This window comes from Pecten maximus, chromosome 10, assembly GCF_902652985.1.
Source record: "Pecten maximus chromosome 10, xPecMax1.1, whole genome shotgun sequence".
Classification (NCBI taxonomy): Eukaryota; Metazoa; Mollusca; class Bivalvia; order Pectinida; family Pectinidae; genus Pecten; species Pecten maximus.
In genome coordinates this window covers 15,908,789-15,926,434 of record NC_047024.1, presented here as the reverse complement: position 1 = coordinate 15,926,434, position 17,646 = coordinate 15,908,789, and the positions used below count along the sequence as shown (strand labels likewise).

The window sequence follows — 17,646 nt, the reverse complement described above, 5'->3', positions numbered from 1 at the left end:
TAAATTGAAAACATTTTTATTGCAAAAAGTAACAAACGATACAATCTTTCATTTATAAAAATTCCCGATCATATGGAAAGGATAATATATGTGGCATTCAGATAAAAGGAGCGAAGAAGTAAAATCACCATTCAAAGGTAAACAAAACAAAACGAAAGCCTGGGATTACATGACTTCCACTCTTATTAGTTGTCTGGCGATCTCCAACATTTTCCAACCAATTTTGATGGTTGTACTTGGTGTGAGTAAAACTGAACATGTTTCTTCAGAACTAAAAACTGTGACTGTGGACAAGCAAAGTGATATAATTCTTTTCTCGAATGCTATATTACAACAAAATAAGCACCAAACCAGGTTGGAAATATCCAAAACAGATACTTAAATATAACATAAACAATACAATTCAGCAATATACAGTCCCACACAGAATGTGAAGTTATATGGCAAGACAAGACAAAGATGATAAATAAATTTGATGGATATTTACTGATAAGTGGCACCCTTTCCCCATGACATTGGATCTGTTGACACCTATTCATCACTTCATTATTTAGTGGTATGAATTTTAGTAATTTCACTAATTTCATATCAGGATTCTGATGTGAAAACAAAAAATTCAAAGGCAATGAGACTCATATATAATTTGATCAATGATATGGCCCAATCTTCGGTGTAAACTTGAACTGATAATTCAACTTACTTTTGGGTAATTTGTCAATTAAAACAAATTATGTTTATACTGCCTCATGAATAAGAAATATTTGATACCCAAATCCGGTAAATTGTATTTAAAAAGATAACACATTAAATGTGTGAGTACAGATATATCAGGATCAAACTGTATGGAAACGGTCGGGGCCGAGTGGTTAAGGTGTCCCGACACTTTATCACTAGCCCTCCACCACTGGGTTGTGAGTTTGAAACCCATATGGAGCAGTTGCCAGGTACTGACTGTAGGCCGGTGGTTTTTCTCCGGTTACTCCGGCTTTCCTCCACCTCCAAACCTGGCACGCCCTTCAATGACCCTGGCTGTTTATAGGACGTTAAACAAAATAAGTATGGAAACTGAATATTTAAAGTATCACAAACACGGAAGAAAGAATTTTTTTTTCTGTGTGCATGCATGGACTCCATCACAGAAGTTCTGAAGTGTGGGTTAGAGTGACTGACTTTTGGTACATGACACACTTCAGCATGTGTAAAGTCCGAAGTGCCAGTGTTAAGATGTGTTGGAGATAGCGTCCAGACAAACTTTTTCTTTGAAGTAGGTCAAAGGTCACAATGTAGGTCAGAGTGACCTACTTTCAGGTGAACCCATGCCCAATGTATAAAGTACCAGTGTTAAGATGTCCACATTCCCCCAAAGGAACCCTCTTTAAACTGGCCAAATGTTAAAGTTCTGTGCATGGTCAATTTACAGAAAGTGCACAGACATGATAATATATAAAAGTTGAGTTAAATTATCTCCATTGAAATAAAGTATCCAGATTTTCGGGCTAATCCCTCGATCAGTTTAAATATACTTGTAGGAAGAATCAGTACATGTCTTAAGATGAAAAGTGTGAAGTCTCCATGCACACTTTCAGTCGTAGGTTGTATATATTACCACACAAGGTTTCACGGCTCTGACTCGTGTTTAGCCAAAGCTTCTGGCACAATGAATCCCGCTGGCCCCTGGAAGTGAAATCTGAAACAAAAGTGTTTTAACAAATTAGACCTGTATATTTAATAAATATCTAAAAAGTAAGTACCATTCAATGAAAGACCAATGTTGCTGGAGGGACTCTAAGATTCAGTAATTCTCGCGGAATCATTTTGATACTATTGTCAAACAAAAATTTATTAATTGTGAGATTAAGTGGTACACATGTACAACAGTGAACTCTCCCAGATAAGAGTGTGGTGTGGCACCAAATATAAACATGGCAGCCATGTCGTATAACTTGTGAATTGAATGAATTTTCACAGTTTGTTCATCAGGTATATCTATATTAAGAAATCTGGGCCACATTATAATTGATAACAAAGAATCAGATTTCAGTATAGTTTCTTGAGTTCCATTAAATCAGAACTCTTCTAACTTATACATACACAAATGTGTTAATATGATATGTAAGATTACAAAGCCATTTGAACAAATTTGGTAGCGCTTTATTCCAGAATGCTACTCGCCCAATTTAATTTGCCTTGGGTCTATTTACTATTGTTAAGAAGTAGTAAAGTTGATGCCCTTCAGGATGATAATGAGAGGCGGGCGGCTGATAATGACAGGGTGAATTAATACTGACCCAAGACCTGCTGTGACATCAGTTTCCTCCATATTAATCTCCGCCACAGGAACACCTCGACTCGCTACAGCTGGAGCAAACATGGCCGCCGGGTAAACAACGGATGAAGTTCCAACCTGTTTATAAATGTAAAGGGAAAGTATAGAATCAAAGTATTGGAAGTTCTGATGTACAGGACATGCTTATAAAGTATAGGACGTGTGTAATCAGAGAACTGGAAGTCCTGATGTACAGGACCTGCTTACAAATTATAGGACATGTTTAATCAACTTACTGGAAGTCCCGATATAAAGGACGTGCTTACAAAGTTAATGACATGTGCTTTAAATGTAGTGAAAATCTTGAAGTATAGATGTGCTTGATCAACGTACTGGTAGTGTGGAATTCAAGAATAAAAATCAGTGTACAATAAGAATAAATTATAAAAGTATAATTACCACTAAACAAAGATCACACTCTTCCAGCTCCTTATGAGAACTTTCTAAAACAGCCGGGTCCAAAGATTCCCCGAACCAGACAACATGGGGCCGTAGTAGCCCTTTACAGCTTTCTTTCTTACATCTGTTGGACAGAAAATACACAGCAATATCAAGTTCAGTGGAACTTCATTAACTCGGAGTTGACGGGGCCATGAGAAAACGTTGAGCTATCCAAGAGTTCGAATAAAGCGAGTTGTCTTCTTTAGTGCAAAGTTTGGCCAATATTTGTCAACATTATATAATCATTATAACTCCGCTCTGTCGCTCATCAGTTTAGTGTAAAGACTGGTCAATACATGTACATGTATATATAATGTTTCTTTCTGTTACTTGTAGTTTGGTATAAAATTTTGCTGCTATACAGTCACATCAATAATGATATAATGTACATGTCATGTTTGTAAAAGGATTAACAATATATGAACACAGATTATATGTATATGTAAAATGTAACAGAACCATTACCTATTATTAGACATATAAAATACTGTTCTGATAGGCCTTCTTACATTTTACAGATAACCACGCCATTTCCATGTGTATTAGCACAGAAGTTGATCTACACATGTGCGTATGAAATGTTACTGTTACTAAGTTGGCTTATTATCTGATTTAATGGATTATAGGAGTTATCTCCACTTGGACAAGTTTAGTGTGTATGATATCTTGTAATTGTCTCTCTCTCCAGCTTATCATACTGAAGGGAAGGTAGACTCTCCTGTCATTGTTTGTTATGGAGAAACACTTAATCAGAAATATATAGAATATTTACCGTGGAAGGTTTTCTACAGGTATCCCAGCATCCTTTGCCTCTGGATTAGGTTCACTGTAGGAATATAAGAGCTCCATGTAAATGATATACATGTAAAGCATTTGAAATTTTCTTTTCAATGATCATATGGAAACATTTTTGATTTTAACTTCCCTATTGACTTATACAATGTCAGTTTTGTTATTTCAGCTGACATGTAGATATACCGTAAAAGTTTGTGTAATTTGCGCACCAGTGTTATTTGCGCAGATACTTTTTGGGGCTGAAAAAGCTGAAAAAAAACTTCTACCCATATATTTTGCGCATGAAAAATTTTGACCAAAAAAACGAAATCCAGGAGGCCCTGAAAACGATGCACAAAAATGACACAAATACAGATTAGTACAAAACTTTGTTAAGATCATCCTAACAAATAACAATTGTGTCTTGTTTATTTTCTTTAAATCGACCGTAAGAGGAAAAGCTAACTTACGTACGGTAACCACCGTGCACACAGCATTATGAACATTTATCAACCCAAACTTACACCCACTTTCAAAGAAAAGTAAAATTTAGTTATCACTTTTGCATATATTGCCACAAGTGTCTAATTATTCTAATAATTTAGCCCAATAAAGCTTAATGCGATGATTGGCGACAGAAATAATGTCCGCTTGGATGTGGGTGTTACGTATGTATACGCTTCCATCAGAACCGCTACTGCAGCTGTTGGTAACAGACCTTGTGACTAGTACACTAATCATATCATCATTGATTGTTCTAAAATATGGGTACTGGTCGTGTTGATATTATTTCAGTGCTCCCACAATTTACGAGACACTCCCAAATAAAACGTGTACACCGGCCGGGTCCCGGTTACCAAAGTAACCGTATGTGATCATCCTACAGTTTGCTCAGTGTTTAGATATGCAAGGTATAGCCAGTTTTATTGTCAAATAATGGTAAATAAATACATATAGAAATCTAGGACTTTATATGAGCAGTTTCCAATTTATAATAAGTAATCAAATCAGCAGAAAGTGTTATTTTTAACTACACAAACATATCGGCAAAAATGTCTGTCTACTATAATATGTACCCTTTGCCTTCCAGTGCTGCACAGATGGGACTATCCCTGTTCACAGTCACTTCTTCACATTTCACACACCTCACCTTGAACAGACTTCCTGAAACAGTCCAGTCACTTAAACTATAGAGTTATTATTAAATTATACATGTACATTGATCCAGCTTTGGACCCTTTAAATCTGTCTAAAAATACATAAAACACAGAAAGAGATAGTCAATCTCATTGGCCTAAATATTCATATAAAGACATATATGCAAGCACTAGTGTTACGTATATATATATACACTCAGTAGGTACGGTTGAAGTAAGAACACTTTACTCAGTAGATATGCTTAAAGTAAGAACACTTACTCAGTAGGTATGGTTGAAGTAAGAACACTTACTCAGTAGGTACGGTTGAAGTAAGAACACTTACTCAGTAGGTATGACTGAAGTAAGAACACTTACTCAGTAGGTATGGTTGAAGTAAGAACACTTACTCAGTAGGTATGACTGAAGTAAGAACACTTACTCAGTAGGTATGACTGAAGTAAGAACACTTACTCAGTAGGTATGGTTGAAGTAAGAACACTTACTCAGTAGGTATGACTGAAGTAAGAACACTTACTCAGTAGGTACGGTTGAAGTAAGAACACTTACTCAGTAGGTATGGTTGAAGTAAGAACACTTACTCAGTAGGTATGCATTGAAGTAAGAACACTTACTCAGTAGGTATGGTTGAAGTAAGAACACTTACTCAGTAGGTATGACTGAAGTAAGAACACTTACTCAGTAGGTTTGGTTGAAGTAAGAACACTTACTCAGTAGGTATGGTTGAAGTAAGAACACTTACTCAGTAGGTATGGTTGAAGTAAGAACACTTACTCAGTAGGTATGGTTGAAGTAAGAACACTTACTCAGTAGGTATGACTGAAGTAAGAACACTTACTCAGTAGGTATGGTTGAAGTAAGAACACTTACTCAGTAGGTTTCATTGAAGTAAGAACACTTACTCAGTAGGTATGGTTGAAGTAAGAACACTTACTCAGTAGGTATGATTGAAGTAAGAACACTTACTCAGTAGGTATGGTTGAAGTAAGAACACTTACTCAGTAGGTATGGTTGAAGTAAGAACACTTACTCAGTAGATATGGTTGAAGTAAGAACACTTACTCAGTAGGTATGACTGAAGTAAGAACACTTACTCAGTAGGTATGGTCTTGAAGTAAGAACACTTACTCAGTAGGTATGGTGAAGTAAGAACACTTACTCAGTAGGTATGGTTGAAGTAAGAACACTTACTCAGTAGGTATGGTTGAAGTAAGAACACTTACTCAGTAGGTATGATTGAAGTAAGAACACTTACTCAGTAGGTATCATTGAAGTAAGAACACTTACTCAGTAGGTATGACTGAAGTAAGAACACTTACTCAGTAGGTATGGTTGAAGTAAGAACACTTACTCAGTAGGTATGATTGAAGTAAGAACACTTACTCAGTAGGTATCATTGAAGTAAGAACACTTACTCAGTAGGTATGGTTGAAGTAAGAACACTTACTCAGTAGGTTTCATTGAAGTAAGAACACTTACTCAGTAGTATGACTATGAAGTAAGAACACTTACTCAGTAGGTATGGTTGAAGTAAGAACACTTACTCAGTAGGTATGACTGAAGTAAGAACACTTACTCAGTAGGTATGGTTGAAGTAAGAACACTTACTCAGTAGGTATGGTTGAAGTAAGAACACTTACTCAGTAGGTATGCTGAAGAACACTACTCAGTAGGTATGGTATGAAGTAAGAACACTTACTCAGTAGGTATTCATTGAAGTAAGAACACTTAACTCAGTAGGTATGGTTGAAGTAAGAACACTTACTCAGTAGGTATGACTGAAGTAAGAACACTTACTCAGTAGGTATGACTGAAGTAAGAACACTTACTCAGAAGGTTTGAATGACTGAAGTAAGAACACTTACTCAGAAGGTTTGACTGAAGTAAGAACACTTACTCAGTAGATATGGTTGAAGTAAGAACACTTACTCAGTAGGTATGACTGAAGTAAGAACACTTACTCAGTAGGTATGACTGAAGTAAGAACACTTACTCAGTAGATTTGATTGAAGTAAGAACACTTACTCAGTAGATATGGTTGAAGTAAGAACACTTACTCAGTAGGTATGACTGAAGTAAGAACACTTACTCAGTAGGTTTCATTGAAGTAAGAACACTTACTCAGTAGGTATGACTGAAGTAAGAACACTTACTCAGTAGGTTTCATTGAAGTAAGAACACTTACTCAGTAGGTATGGTTGAAGTAAGAACACTTACTCAGTAGGTCAGGTTGAAGTAAGAACACTTACTCAGTAGGTTACGGTTGAAGTAAGAACACTTACTCAGTAGGTATGGTGAAGTAAGAACACTTACTCAGTAGGTATGACTGAAGTAAGAACACTTACTCAGTAGGTATGATTGAAGTAAGAAACACTTACTCAGTAGGTATGGTTGAAGTAAGAACACTTATCAGTAGGTATGGTTGAAGTAAAACACTTACTCAGTAGGTATGGACTTGAAGTAAGAACACTTACTCAGTAGGTATGACTTGAAGTAAGAACACTTACTCAGTAGGTTTGCATTGAAGTAAGAACAACTTACTCAGTAGGTTTCATTGAAGTAAGAACACTTACTCAGTAGGTATGGCTTGAAGTAAGAACACTTACTCAGTAGGATATGGTTGAAGTAAGAACACTTACTCAGTAGGTACGGATTGAAGTTAAGAACACTTACTCAGTAGGTTATGGTTGAAGTAAGAACACTTACTCAGTAGGTTATGACTGAAAGTAAGAAACACTTACTCAGTAGGTATGGTTGAAGTAAGAACACTTACTCAGTAGTATGATTGAAGTAAGAACACTTACTCAGTAGGTTTCCTTGAAGTAGACACTTACTCAGTAGATATGACTTGAAGTAAGAACACTTACTCAGTAGGTATGGTTGAAGTAAGAACACTTACTCAGTAGGTATTGACTGAAGTAAGAACACTTACTCAGTAGGTATGGCTTGAAGTAAGAACCACTACTCAGTAGGTATGACTGAAGTAAGAACACTTACTCAGTAGGTATGACTGAAGTAAGAACACTACTCAGTAGTTTTATTGAAGTAAGAACACTTACTCAGTAGGTATGGTTGAAGTAAGAACACTTACTCAGTAGGTATCGACCTTGAAGTAAGAACACTTACTCAGTAGGTATGGTGAAGTAAGCACACTTACTCAGTAGGTATGATGAAGTCAAGAACACTTACTCAGTAGGTTTCATTGAAGTAAGAACACTTACTCAGTAGGTATGGTCTGAAGTAAGAACACTTACTCAGTAGGTATATGCTTAAGTAAGAACACTTACTCAGTAGATATTGTTGAAGTAAGAACACTTACTCAGTAGATATGGACTGAAGTAAGAACACTACTCAGTAGGTCATGGTTGAAGTAAGAAACACTTACTCAGTAGGTATGGTTGAAGTAAGAACACTTACTCAGTAGGTATGGTTGAAGTAAGAACACTTACTCAGTAGGTTTCATTGAAGTAAGAACACTTACTCAGTAGGTATGACTGAAGTAAGAACACTTACTCAGAAGGTTTGAATGACTGAAGTAAGAACACTTACTCAGTAGGTTTGATTGAAGTAAGAACACTTACTCAGTAGGTATGGTTGAAGTAAGAACACTTACTCAGTAGGTATGATTGAAGTAAGAACACTTACTCAGTAGGTATGGTTGAAGTAAGAACACTTACTCAGTAGGTATGGTTGAAGTAAGAACACTTACTCAGTAGGTATGACTGAAGTAAGAACACTTACTCAGTAGGTATGTAATTGAAGTAAGAACACTTACTCAGTAGGTATGGTTGAAGTAAGAACACTTACTCAGTAGATATGGTTGAAGTAAGAACACTTACTCAGTAGGTATGGTTGAAGTAAGAACACTTACTCAGTAGGTATGACTGAAGTAAGAACACTTACTCAGTAGGTATGGTTGAAGTAAGAACACTTACTCAGTAGGTATGATTGAAGTAAGAACACTTACTCAGTAGGTATGGTTGAAGTAAGAACACTTACTCAGTAGGTATGGTTGAAGTAAGAACACTTACTCAGTAGGTATGGTTGAAGTAAGAACACTTACTCAGTAGGTATGACTGAAGTAAGAACACTTACTCAGTAGGTATGGTTGAAGTAAGAACACTTACTCAGTAGGTATGGTTGAAGTAAGAACACTTACTCAGTAGGTATGACTGAAGTAAGAACACTTACTCAGTAGGTATGGTTGAAGTAAGAACACTTACTCAGTAGGTATGACTGAAGTAAGAACACTTACTCAGTAGGTATGATTGAAGTAAGAACACTTACTCAGTAGGTATGGTTGAAGTAAGAACACTTACTCAGTAGGTATGGTTGAAGTAAGAACACTTACTCAGTAGGTATGATTGAAGTAAGAACACTTACTCAGTAGGTATGGTTGAAGTAAGAACACTTACTCAGTAGGTATGACTGAAGTAAGAACACTTACTCAGTAGGTATGACTGAAGTAAGAACACTTACTCAGTAGGTATGGTTGAAGTAAGAACACTTACTCAGTAGGTATGGTTGAAGTAAGAACACTTACTCAGTAGGTATGGTTGAAGTAAGAACACTTACTCAGTAGGTTTGGTTGAAGTAAGAACACTTACTCAGTAGGTATGGTTGAAGTAAGAACACTTACTCAGTAGGTTTGGTTGAAGTAAGAACACTTACTCAGTAGGTATGGTTGAAGTAAGAACACTTACTCAGTAGGTATGACTGAAGTAAGAACACTTACTCAGTAGGTTTCATTGAAGTAAGAACACTTACTCAGTAGGTTTCATTGAAGTAAGAACACTTACTCAGTAGGTATGACTGAAGTAAGAACACTTACTCAGTAGATATGGTTGAAGTAAGAACACTTACTCAGTAGGTTTCATTGAAGTAAGAACACTTACTCAGTAGGTATGGTTGAAGTAAGAACACTTACTCAGTAGGTTTCATTGAAGTAAGAACACTTACTCAGTAGGTTTCATTGAAGTAAGAACACTTACTCAGTAGGTATGGTTGAAGTAAGAACACTTACTCAGTAGGTATGGTTGAAGTAAGAACACTTACTCAGTAGGTATGGTTGAAGTAAGAACACTTACTCAGTAGATATGCTTGAAGTAAGAACACTTACTCAGTAGGTATGGTTGAAGTAAGAACACTTACTCAGTAGGTATGACTGAAGTAAGAACACTTACTCAGTAGGTATGATTGAAGTAAGAACACTTACTCAGTAGGTATGGTTGAAGTAAGAACACTTACTCAGTAGGTATGGTTGAAGTAAGAACACTTACTCAGTAGGTATGGTTGAAGTAAGAACACTTACTCAGTAGGTATGGTTGAAGTAAGAACACTTACTCAGTAGGTATGATTGAAGTAAGAACACTTACTCAGTAGGTATGGTTGAAGTAAGAACACTTACTCAGTAGGTATGACTGAAGTAAGAACACTTACTCAGTAGGTATGACTGAAGTAAGAACACTTACTCAGTAGGTTTCATTGAAGTAAGAACACTTACTCAGTAGGTATGGTTGAAGTAAGAACACTTACTCAGTAGGTATGGTTGAAGTAAGAACACTTACTCAGTAGGTTTCATTGAAGTAAGAACACTTACTCAGTAGGTTTCATTGAAGTAAGAACACTTACTCAGTAGGTTTCATTGAAGTAAGAACACTTACTCAGTAGGTATGGTTGAAGTAAGAACACTTACTCAGTAGGTACGGTTGAAGTAAGATCTCTTACTCAGTAGGTATGACTGAAGTAAGAACACTTACTCAGTAGATATGGTTGAAGTAAGAACACTTACTCAGTAGGTATGACTGAAGTAAGAACACTTACTCAGTAGGTATGACTGAAGTAAGAACACTTACTCAGTAGGTTTCATTGAAGTAAGAACACTTACTCAGTAGGTACGGTTGAAGTAAGAACACTTTCTCAGTAGATATGCTTCAAGTAAGAACACTTACTCAGTAGGTACGGTTGAAGTAAGAACACTTACTCAGTAGGTATGGTTGAAGTAAGAACACTTACTCAGTAGGTTTGGTTGAAGTAAGAACACTTACTCAGTAGGTACGGTTGAAGTAAGAACACTTACTCAGTAGATATGCTTCAAGTAAGAACACTTACTCAGTAGATATGCTTAAAGTAAGAACACTTACTCAGTAGGTATGGTTGAAGTAAGAACACTTACTCAGTAGGTATGCTTCAAGTAAGAACACTTACTCAGTAGGTACGGTTGAAGTAAGATCTCTTACTCAGTAGGTATGACTGAAGTAAGAACACTTACTCAGTAGATATGGTTGAAGTAAGAACACTTTCTCAGTAGATATGCTTCAAGTAAGAACACTTACTCAGTAGGTTTGGTTGAAGTAAGAACACTTACTCAGTAGGTATGGTTGAAGTAAGAACACTTACTCAGTAGGTATGGTTGAAGTAAGAACACTTACTCAGTAGGTTTGGTTGAAGTAAGAACACTTACTCAGTAGGTATGGTTGAAGTAAGAACACTTACTCAGTAGGTTTCATTGAAGTAAGAACACTTACTCAGTAGGTATGGTTGAAGTAAGATCTCTTACTCAGTAGGTATGGTTGAAGTAAGAACACTTACTCAGTAGGTTTCATTGAAGTAAGAACACTTACTCAGTAGGTATGACTGAAGTAAGATCTCTTACTCAGTAGATATGGTTGAAGTAAGAACACTTACTCAGTAGGTTTGGTTGAAGTAAGAACACTTACTCAGTAGGTATGGTTGAAGTAAGAACACTTACTCAGTAGGTATGGTTGAAGTAAGAACACTTACTCAGTAGGTTTGGTTGAAGTAAGAACACTTACTCAGTAGGTACGGTTGAAGTAAGATCTCTTACTCAGTAGATATGCTTAAAGTAAGAACACTTACTCAGTAGGTTTCATTGAAGTAAGAACACTTACTCAGTAGGTATGGTTGAAGTAAGAACACTTACTCAGTAGGTTTCATTGAAGTAAGAACACTTACTCAGTAGGTATGGTTGAAGTAAGATCTCTTACTCAGTAGGTATGGTTGAAGTAAGAACACTTACTCAGTAGATATGGTTGAAGTAAGAACACTTACTCAGTAGGTTTCATTGAAGTAAGAACACTTACTCAGTAGGTATGGTTGAAGTAAGAACACTTACTCAGTAGGTATGACTGAAGTAAGAACACTTACTCAGTAGATATGGTTGAAGTAAGAACACTTACTCAGTAGGTTTCATTGAAGTAAGAACACTTACTCAGTAGGTATGGTTGAAGTAAGAACACTTACTGGTAGGTATGGTTGAAGTAAGAACACTTACTCAGTAGGTTTCATTGAAGTAAGAACACTTACTCAGTAGGTATGACTGAAGTAAGAACATTTACTCAGTAGATATGGTTGAAGTAAGAACACTTACTGGTAGGTATGGTTGAAGTAAGAACACTTTTAAGTACAATATGTTGAGGGATTCCCTAAGATAAAAGTTGACAACAATTTTTACATACTAATGCATGTCTCATAACAAAGTCACTATGACAGACCTAGGGCCTGGAGAATCATTTCTACTGATACAGGCAGTTAGTGAAGATACGTGTACAGTCTAACCTAACTTACCAAAGATCCAGTCTGTAAAGATTCTTAACAATACAATATTCAGTGTAGAAAATGTCGCACTAACCATGAAGTTCGAGGATGTTTTTGGTGCCTGCCTGACGGTGTAGTTCGTCAATATTCTGGGTAATGACAATCACGCGACGATTTTGTTCTGCAAGTCTTTTCTCACATTCAGCTATAGCAATGTGGGCCTGCATAAAATTTTAAAACACGCTCTGTTTTATGAATGTTTAATCTTAATCTTGTTTGAACAATCTAATGATAAACTAGAGAACTACACCTCAGACTAACACTATATCTCCTGCTCCCACAGAAAATGTATTCGAGGATGTCATAAAACAAAGACAACTTGCAAGAAATTAATCGGAATTCATTGAAAAGTGCCCAATAACCTTTGATCAAGTTTCATAAAGACTGGTCGAGAGTAAGTAATTACTACAGACGAATGTTTGTCTACAGATGACAGACGGAAATTGATAGAAGTCCTGATTCTAGAAATTCGGCAGTCCGGAAAACTCGTAATCCGGACGGTTTGGACTGGGAACGAAGGTGTTCGGATTATCGAGGGTCCACTGTACAGTATTCAATCCTCCTCCAATGTTCCAAAATTGTGAGGCAGAATTTACATTAGAAAGTAACAAGAGCTCCAATGATTTTCAGTAGTTCCATTCAAACTGTACAGATAATATGATATAACACTGTTAGATCCCGATGCAAACTTTACTGAAAAGACACTAAATAGTGAGAATAAACAATCGGTCAGGTGTCCTTTGTATTAATAAAAATCTGGTTTTACAGTGACACATATTAAGACATGACCATAAGGAGATATACCTTGTTAGGGGACTTTGAGTTCATGACCTCCCGTCTGTGATGATAAAACTCCCAAACCAGCGACGGATCCCTGTCGAATGCTTCTGGGGTAGCCAGTTGCTGCAACAAAAACAAGCATTAATGTTGATCCAATTCCAAGGATAATGTGTTTCATCACTGTTTAACAAGCAATACATATTTCCTTCTAGCCCATGCAAACTATGTCACATTGTAATGATTTTTAAACTTGGATTGTCTAAAAATATCAACGTCAACCTTGACCTTGACCTTGACCCAGTACTGTGGTTCACTTTACCATTATGGTATTTTGACCCAAGTTCATTTCACCATGTTTCAAAATACCATGTCACACATGTATGTACTTATGTATGTACAAGATGAATGGAGAGAAAACCTGTTGTGAAACCGATACCCAGCTCTAGTGGCAACAAGGACATGCCTATAGTAACAAGGATATGTCTATAGCAACAAGGACATGTCTATAGTAACAAGGACATGTCTATAGTAACAAGGACATGTCTATAGTAACAAGGACATGTCTATAGTAACAAGGGCATGCCTATAGTAACAAGGATATGTCTATTTAACATGATGGAACTCTTAACATTTGTGATTTAATTTCTGAAATTGCTGAATTTAAGGGTCAAATAAATTGTTCGGAATCAATAAATACTTTTTCCGTGAGTAAGCATAAAACTTAAAATAATGCATACGTGTAGCTTGAAACATGAAAGAAATGTACATGAAAAATTGAAGCTCAAGTTCAAATATGTTATAGAAGATTATTATTGTTGCTTGAAAGATGCTGCATTGCGACAATTATTTATTCCCTTTAAATTCAAAAAGAAGAGAAGCTCAAACTTTGTGGGCCTGGAAATGGTTATAGTGTGAAGTATGTACAGGAACGTTTAGTACAACAGCCTGCTGAGGGATTCTTCTCTTTAAATGATTATATAATTACACTATTGTCAGGAACTAGCTGCTTTTAAAGTCCTCTACCTGTGCTTGCCACTTGCGCCAGTATCCACCAGCTCCGCGGAATGTTGGAACTCCACTCTCCGCACTGACACCCGCTCCAGTCAGGACCACTATGTGCTTAGCTTTGGCAAAATGTTCCCTGAACTCACTTATGTTAGAGCTGGGTCGACCCTTCGGCTGTGGAAACATAAGTAAACCTGTCACCAGATCTGCATTATATCTATTTATAGATTCTGATAATCCAGAAAGTTTACATTCAATCATTTACAGGAAATATACAATGGATGAGAAAACAAAGATTTAGAATATTTTTCTGGTTGTCAAGAACTGTCAAAACTTTTATAATTGAATACTTAACTTGCACCAGTGTGTCAATATATTTCCTGTTTTGATATCAAATTTGGGTATGTACAGGATAGGTATAGGGTAGGTATAGGGTAGGTACAGGGTAGGTACAGGGTAAGCATAGGGTACTAAGGTACAAGGATGGCACATGGCAGATACAACTACATTTTCATGTACATAGATTAATTAATTGATATATAACTCACTGTTAATTTTTGTATATGCAGTACTCTTTATTTTGTTTTTTCATGTAATATAATTGATCTTTTATCAATTGATATTTATTATTTGTTAAACAATGATTTCAAAACTCCAACAGAAAGATTTAAACATGTAGTAAGAATAGGAAATCAATGAATTACCTATCTAAACAACACCTTGTAAAAGATGGAGAATGATTATTATATACAGGTTTTCAGTCCACTATTCCATCCTTTCTACCTTTCAGTGATTTTTAGAGAATAAAAAATCATCCCTACCTTAGTAAACCCAAGAAGTGCCCCGAGTCTGTCAAAATCTGCAAAGATATCCTTCTGTGGTTCCCCACCGCCTGCCATTACTGTACGAGGAAGCAGCCGATGTAGTGACTGTCTGCAGTTTATCAAAATATTCATTCAACTCCTGATGTCCTACAATAGATTTAATGATGCAATGAGCAGGCAAACTGGTGGTCCAATATTAATGAGGGTTTTCTGTGTAGGCAGTGGTTTAGCTACCATTGATGCAAAAATGCAGTTTCGTGCACATCAATTCTCGTGAAAACATACTGTAAGAAATCAATCGTAATGATACAAATAATACAAAGAATTGAAAATGACAGAAAATATTAGAAATGGTGTTAAGCCATGTTTAGATGCCAGATTCAGGTCCTTTCAGGTCCATTCATGTCTTTAGGAGGACCCCGATTTTATCGGTACCTCGTCTCTCCGCTATAGTTTCTGTTGCCAAACTATTTTTTTTTCTGGTTTACTACATGTTTAGATATTGCTTTGCATTCCTTTTAGTCAAAACACACAATTGATTCCGATTCACACGTGTCTTTATATATATTTTAAGCCTCTTTTGCTGTCACATGGCTACCAAAATGGCAGCGATGACGCCATATTTTACGCTGTGGGAGGCTATGAATAAAGGCGTTTTTGCTGAAGAAAACATCGATAAACGTAATAATCATATGAAAGACAAGTAGAACACACTTCATTGTGATTACTGTTTAGTGAAAATAGAAAGAACAGACAATTATAGCTGGTAAACATGGAATTAAACATTGACCTATTTAACACGGGGCAGCATGCATGGGAAATTGCCATAACTTGCCATAACTTGCGTATGCCTGTCATTGCTACTCTTATACGTACTGTACTGTAGTGTATAGGAGTAAATGTTGACATGCCCGCCGGTAAATCATGAGTTTACAAGACTTTAGAGGGTATGGCACTTACAAGCGGACAAATCATTTACAAGCGAGTATGTTCAATGCCATTATGGGCATGTCTTTTTAAAATGTAGACTATTGCATTTGCTGATTTCACAAACAAAACCGTACCTGTACGTGTGTTGCAGGGGAAAACCCAGTTTTACGACAGGATGTTGACTGTGATTGGTAGTAAAATAAATGAATAACGGACAGGACTGCTCCGGACGGAAGGTGGCGGGAACTTTTGAAAAAAAAATTGATGTCAAAAAACGACAAATGGATGAACGACAACTTGCTTACAACTTACGAGCTCTTCTCCATGAAAACAACATATAACATTACATTTACATAACTGACATACTGTGTTTTCTTTTTACGTACAGAAATAGCATATTTAAAACACATTTAAAACCCTAACAACATGGCAGATATGCTGTAGTAGTTTGTTTAAATCGGGAAAAAAATAATTTAAGGAAAAAGTAGATGAGAGACAGAAAGTGAGAGTGCAGATTCGGTGCCAAATACAAAAGCTGTCCATCACGCACAGGCGTCTGCATCTGGTAAGTGATGAGAGAAAATATTTGCTCCTACTACTACAGTGTATAATGTTGATATGGTAGGAGTAGGGACTAATGTTTCTTTTCTGTTTTATTTTATAGATATTAACCAGAAGCAGACGCCTGTGGTTCAGGCAGAGACCTATATACTAGTATATAGGTCTCTGGTTCAGGTATTATCAGAGCGGTTTACTGTACATGTACATATGTACGTAAAAACGCTTTTTTACAGATTTGACAATACATATGTATTGATTTTTTTCCATTCTCTAAGAATAGCCTACCAGGTATTAAACAAAGCTCGTCACTGATAACAGAAACTTGAACACATACAAATTAAGATATCTATATGCATTCTTAAAATCACGTTCGGCGGTACAGGAACCTGTGATTTGACCTCTATATTTAGCGGTACAGGGACCTGTGTTTTGACCTTTACATTTGAAGTTACAGGAACCTGTGTTTTGACCTTCACATTTGGCGGTACAGGAACCTGTGTGTTGACCTTTACATTTTACAGTACGGGAACCTGTGTTTTGACCTTTACATTTGGCGATACAGGAACCTGTGTTTTGACCTTCACATTTGGTGGTACAGGAACCTGTGTTTTGACCTTTACATTTGGCGGTACCGGAAACTGTGTTTTGACCTTTACATTTGATGGTACAGGAATCTGTGTTTTGACCTTCACATTTGAGGTCACAGGAACCTGTGTTTTGACCTTTACATTTAAGGATACAGGAACCTGTGTTTTGACCTTCACATTTGGCGGTACAGGAACCTGTGTTTTGACCTCTATATTTAGCGGTACAGGAACCTGTGTTTTGACCTCTATATTTAGCGGTACAGGAATCTGTGTTTTGACCTTTACATTTGGCGGCACACGAACCTGTGTTTTGACCTTTACATTTGGCGGTACAGGAACCTGTGTTTTAACTTTTACATTTGGCGGTACAGGAACCTGTGTTTTGACCTTTACATTTGGCGGTACAGGAACCTGTGTTTTGACCTTTACATTTGATGGTACAGGAATCTGTGTTTTGACCTTCACATTTGGCGGCACACGAACCTGTGTTTTGACCTTTACATTTGATGGTACAGGAATCTGTGTTTTGACCTTCACATTTGAGGTCATCACAGGAACCTGTGTTTTGACCTTTACATTTAAGGATACAGAAACCTGTGTTTTGACCTTCACATTTGGCGGTACAGGAACCTGTGTTTTGACCT

The 17,646-nt window shown here is 36.6% G+C and overlaps 1 protein-coding gene across 2 annotated transcripts; it reads right to left on the bottom strand.

The window, feature by feature from the left end:
• Positions 1-16,038, bottom strand: LOC117336090 (NAD-dependent protein deacylase sirtuin-5, mitochondrial-like). 2 transcript variants are annotated; one of them, XM_033896466.1, is made up of 10 exons: positions 15,989-16,038; positions 14,922-15,071; positions 14,119-14,274; positions 13,120-13,218; positions 12,350-12,476; positions 4,618-4,705; positions 3,540-3,593; positions 2,726-2,849; positions 2,289-2,404; positions 1-1,687 (listed from the first exon to the last, which is right to left on the bottom strand). In XM_033896466.1, the coding sequence occupies exons 2-10, from the start codon at positions 15,054-15,056 to the stop codon at positions 1,618-1,620; spliced, it is 969 nt and encodes a 322-aa protein (XP_033752357.1). In that variant the 5' UTR covers positions 15,057-15,071; positions 15,989-16,038; the 3' UTR covers positions 1-1,617. The 2 variants fall into 2 exon arrangements, with proteins under 2 accessions (XP_033752357.1, XP_033752358.1); XM_033896467.1 differs by lacking the exon at positions 15,989-16,038 and adding an exon at positions 15,885-15,905.
• Positions 16,039-17,646: the final 1,608 nt, after the last annotated feature.

What these genes read in the sequence shown, in the direction of transcription:
- LOC117336090 (XM_033896466.1), bottom strand. Translation starts at nt 15,056, where the DNA reads ATGAATATTTTGATAAACTGCAGACAGTCACTACATCGGCTGCTTCCT. An exon ending in ACTCAAAGTCCCCTAACAAG is followed by an intron (nt 12,477 to 13,119) that starts GTATATCTCCTT and finishes AATTTTATGCAG; the next exon opens with GCCCACATTGCTATAGCTGA. An exon ending in GATGTCACAGCAGGTCTTGG is followed by an intron (nt 1,688 to 2,288) that starts GTCAGTATTAAT and finishes CTTTTGTTTCAG; the next exon opens with ATTTCACTTCCAGGGGCCAG.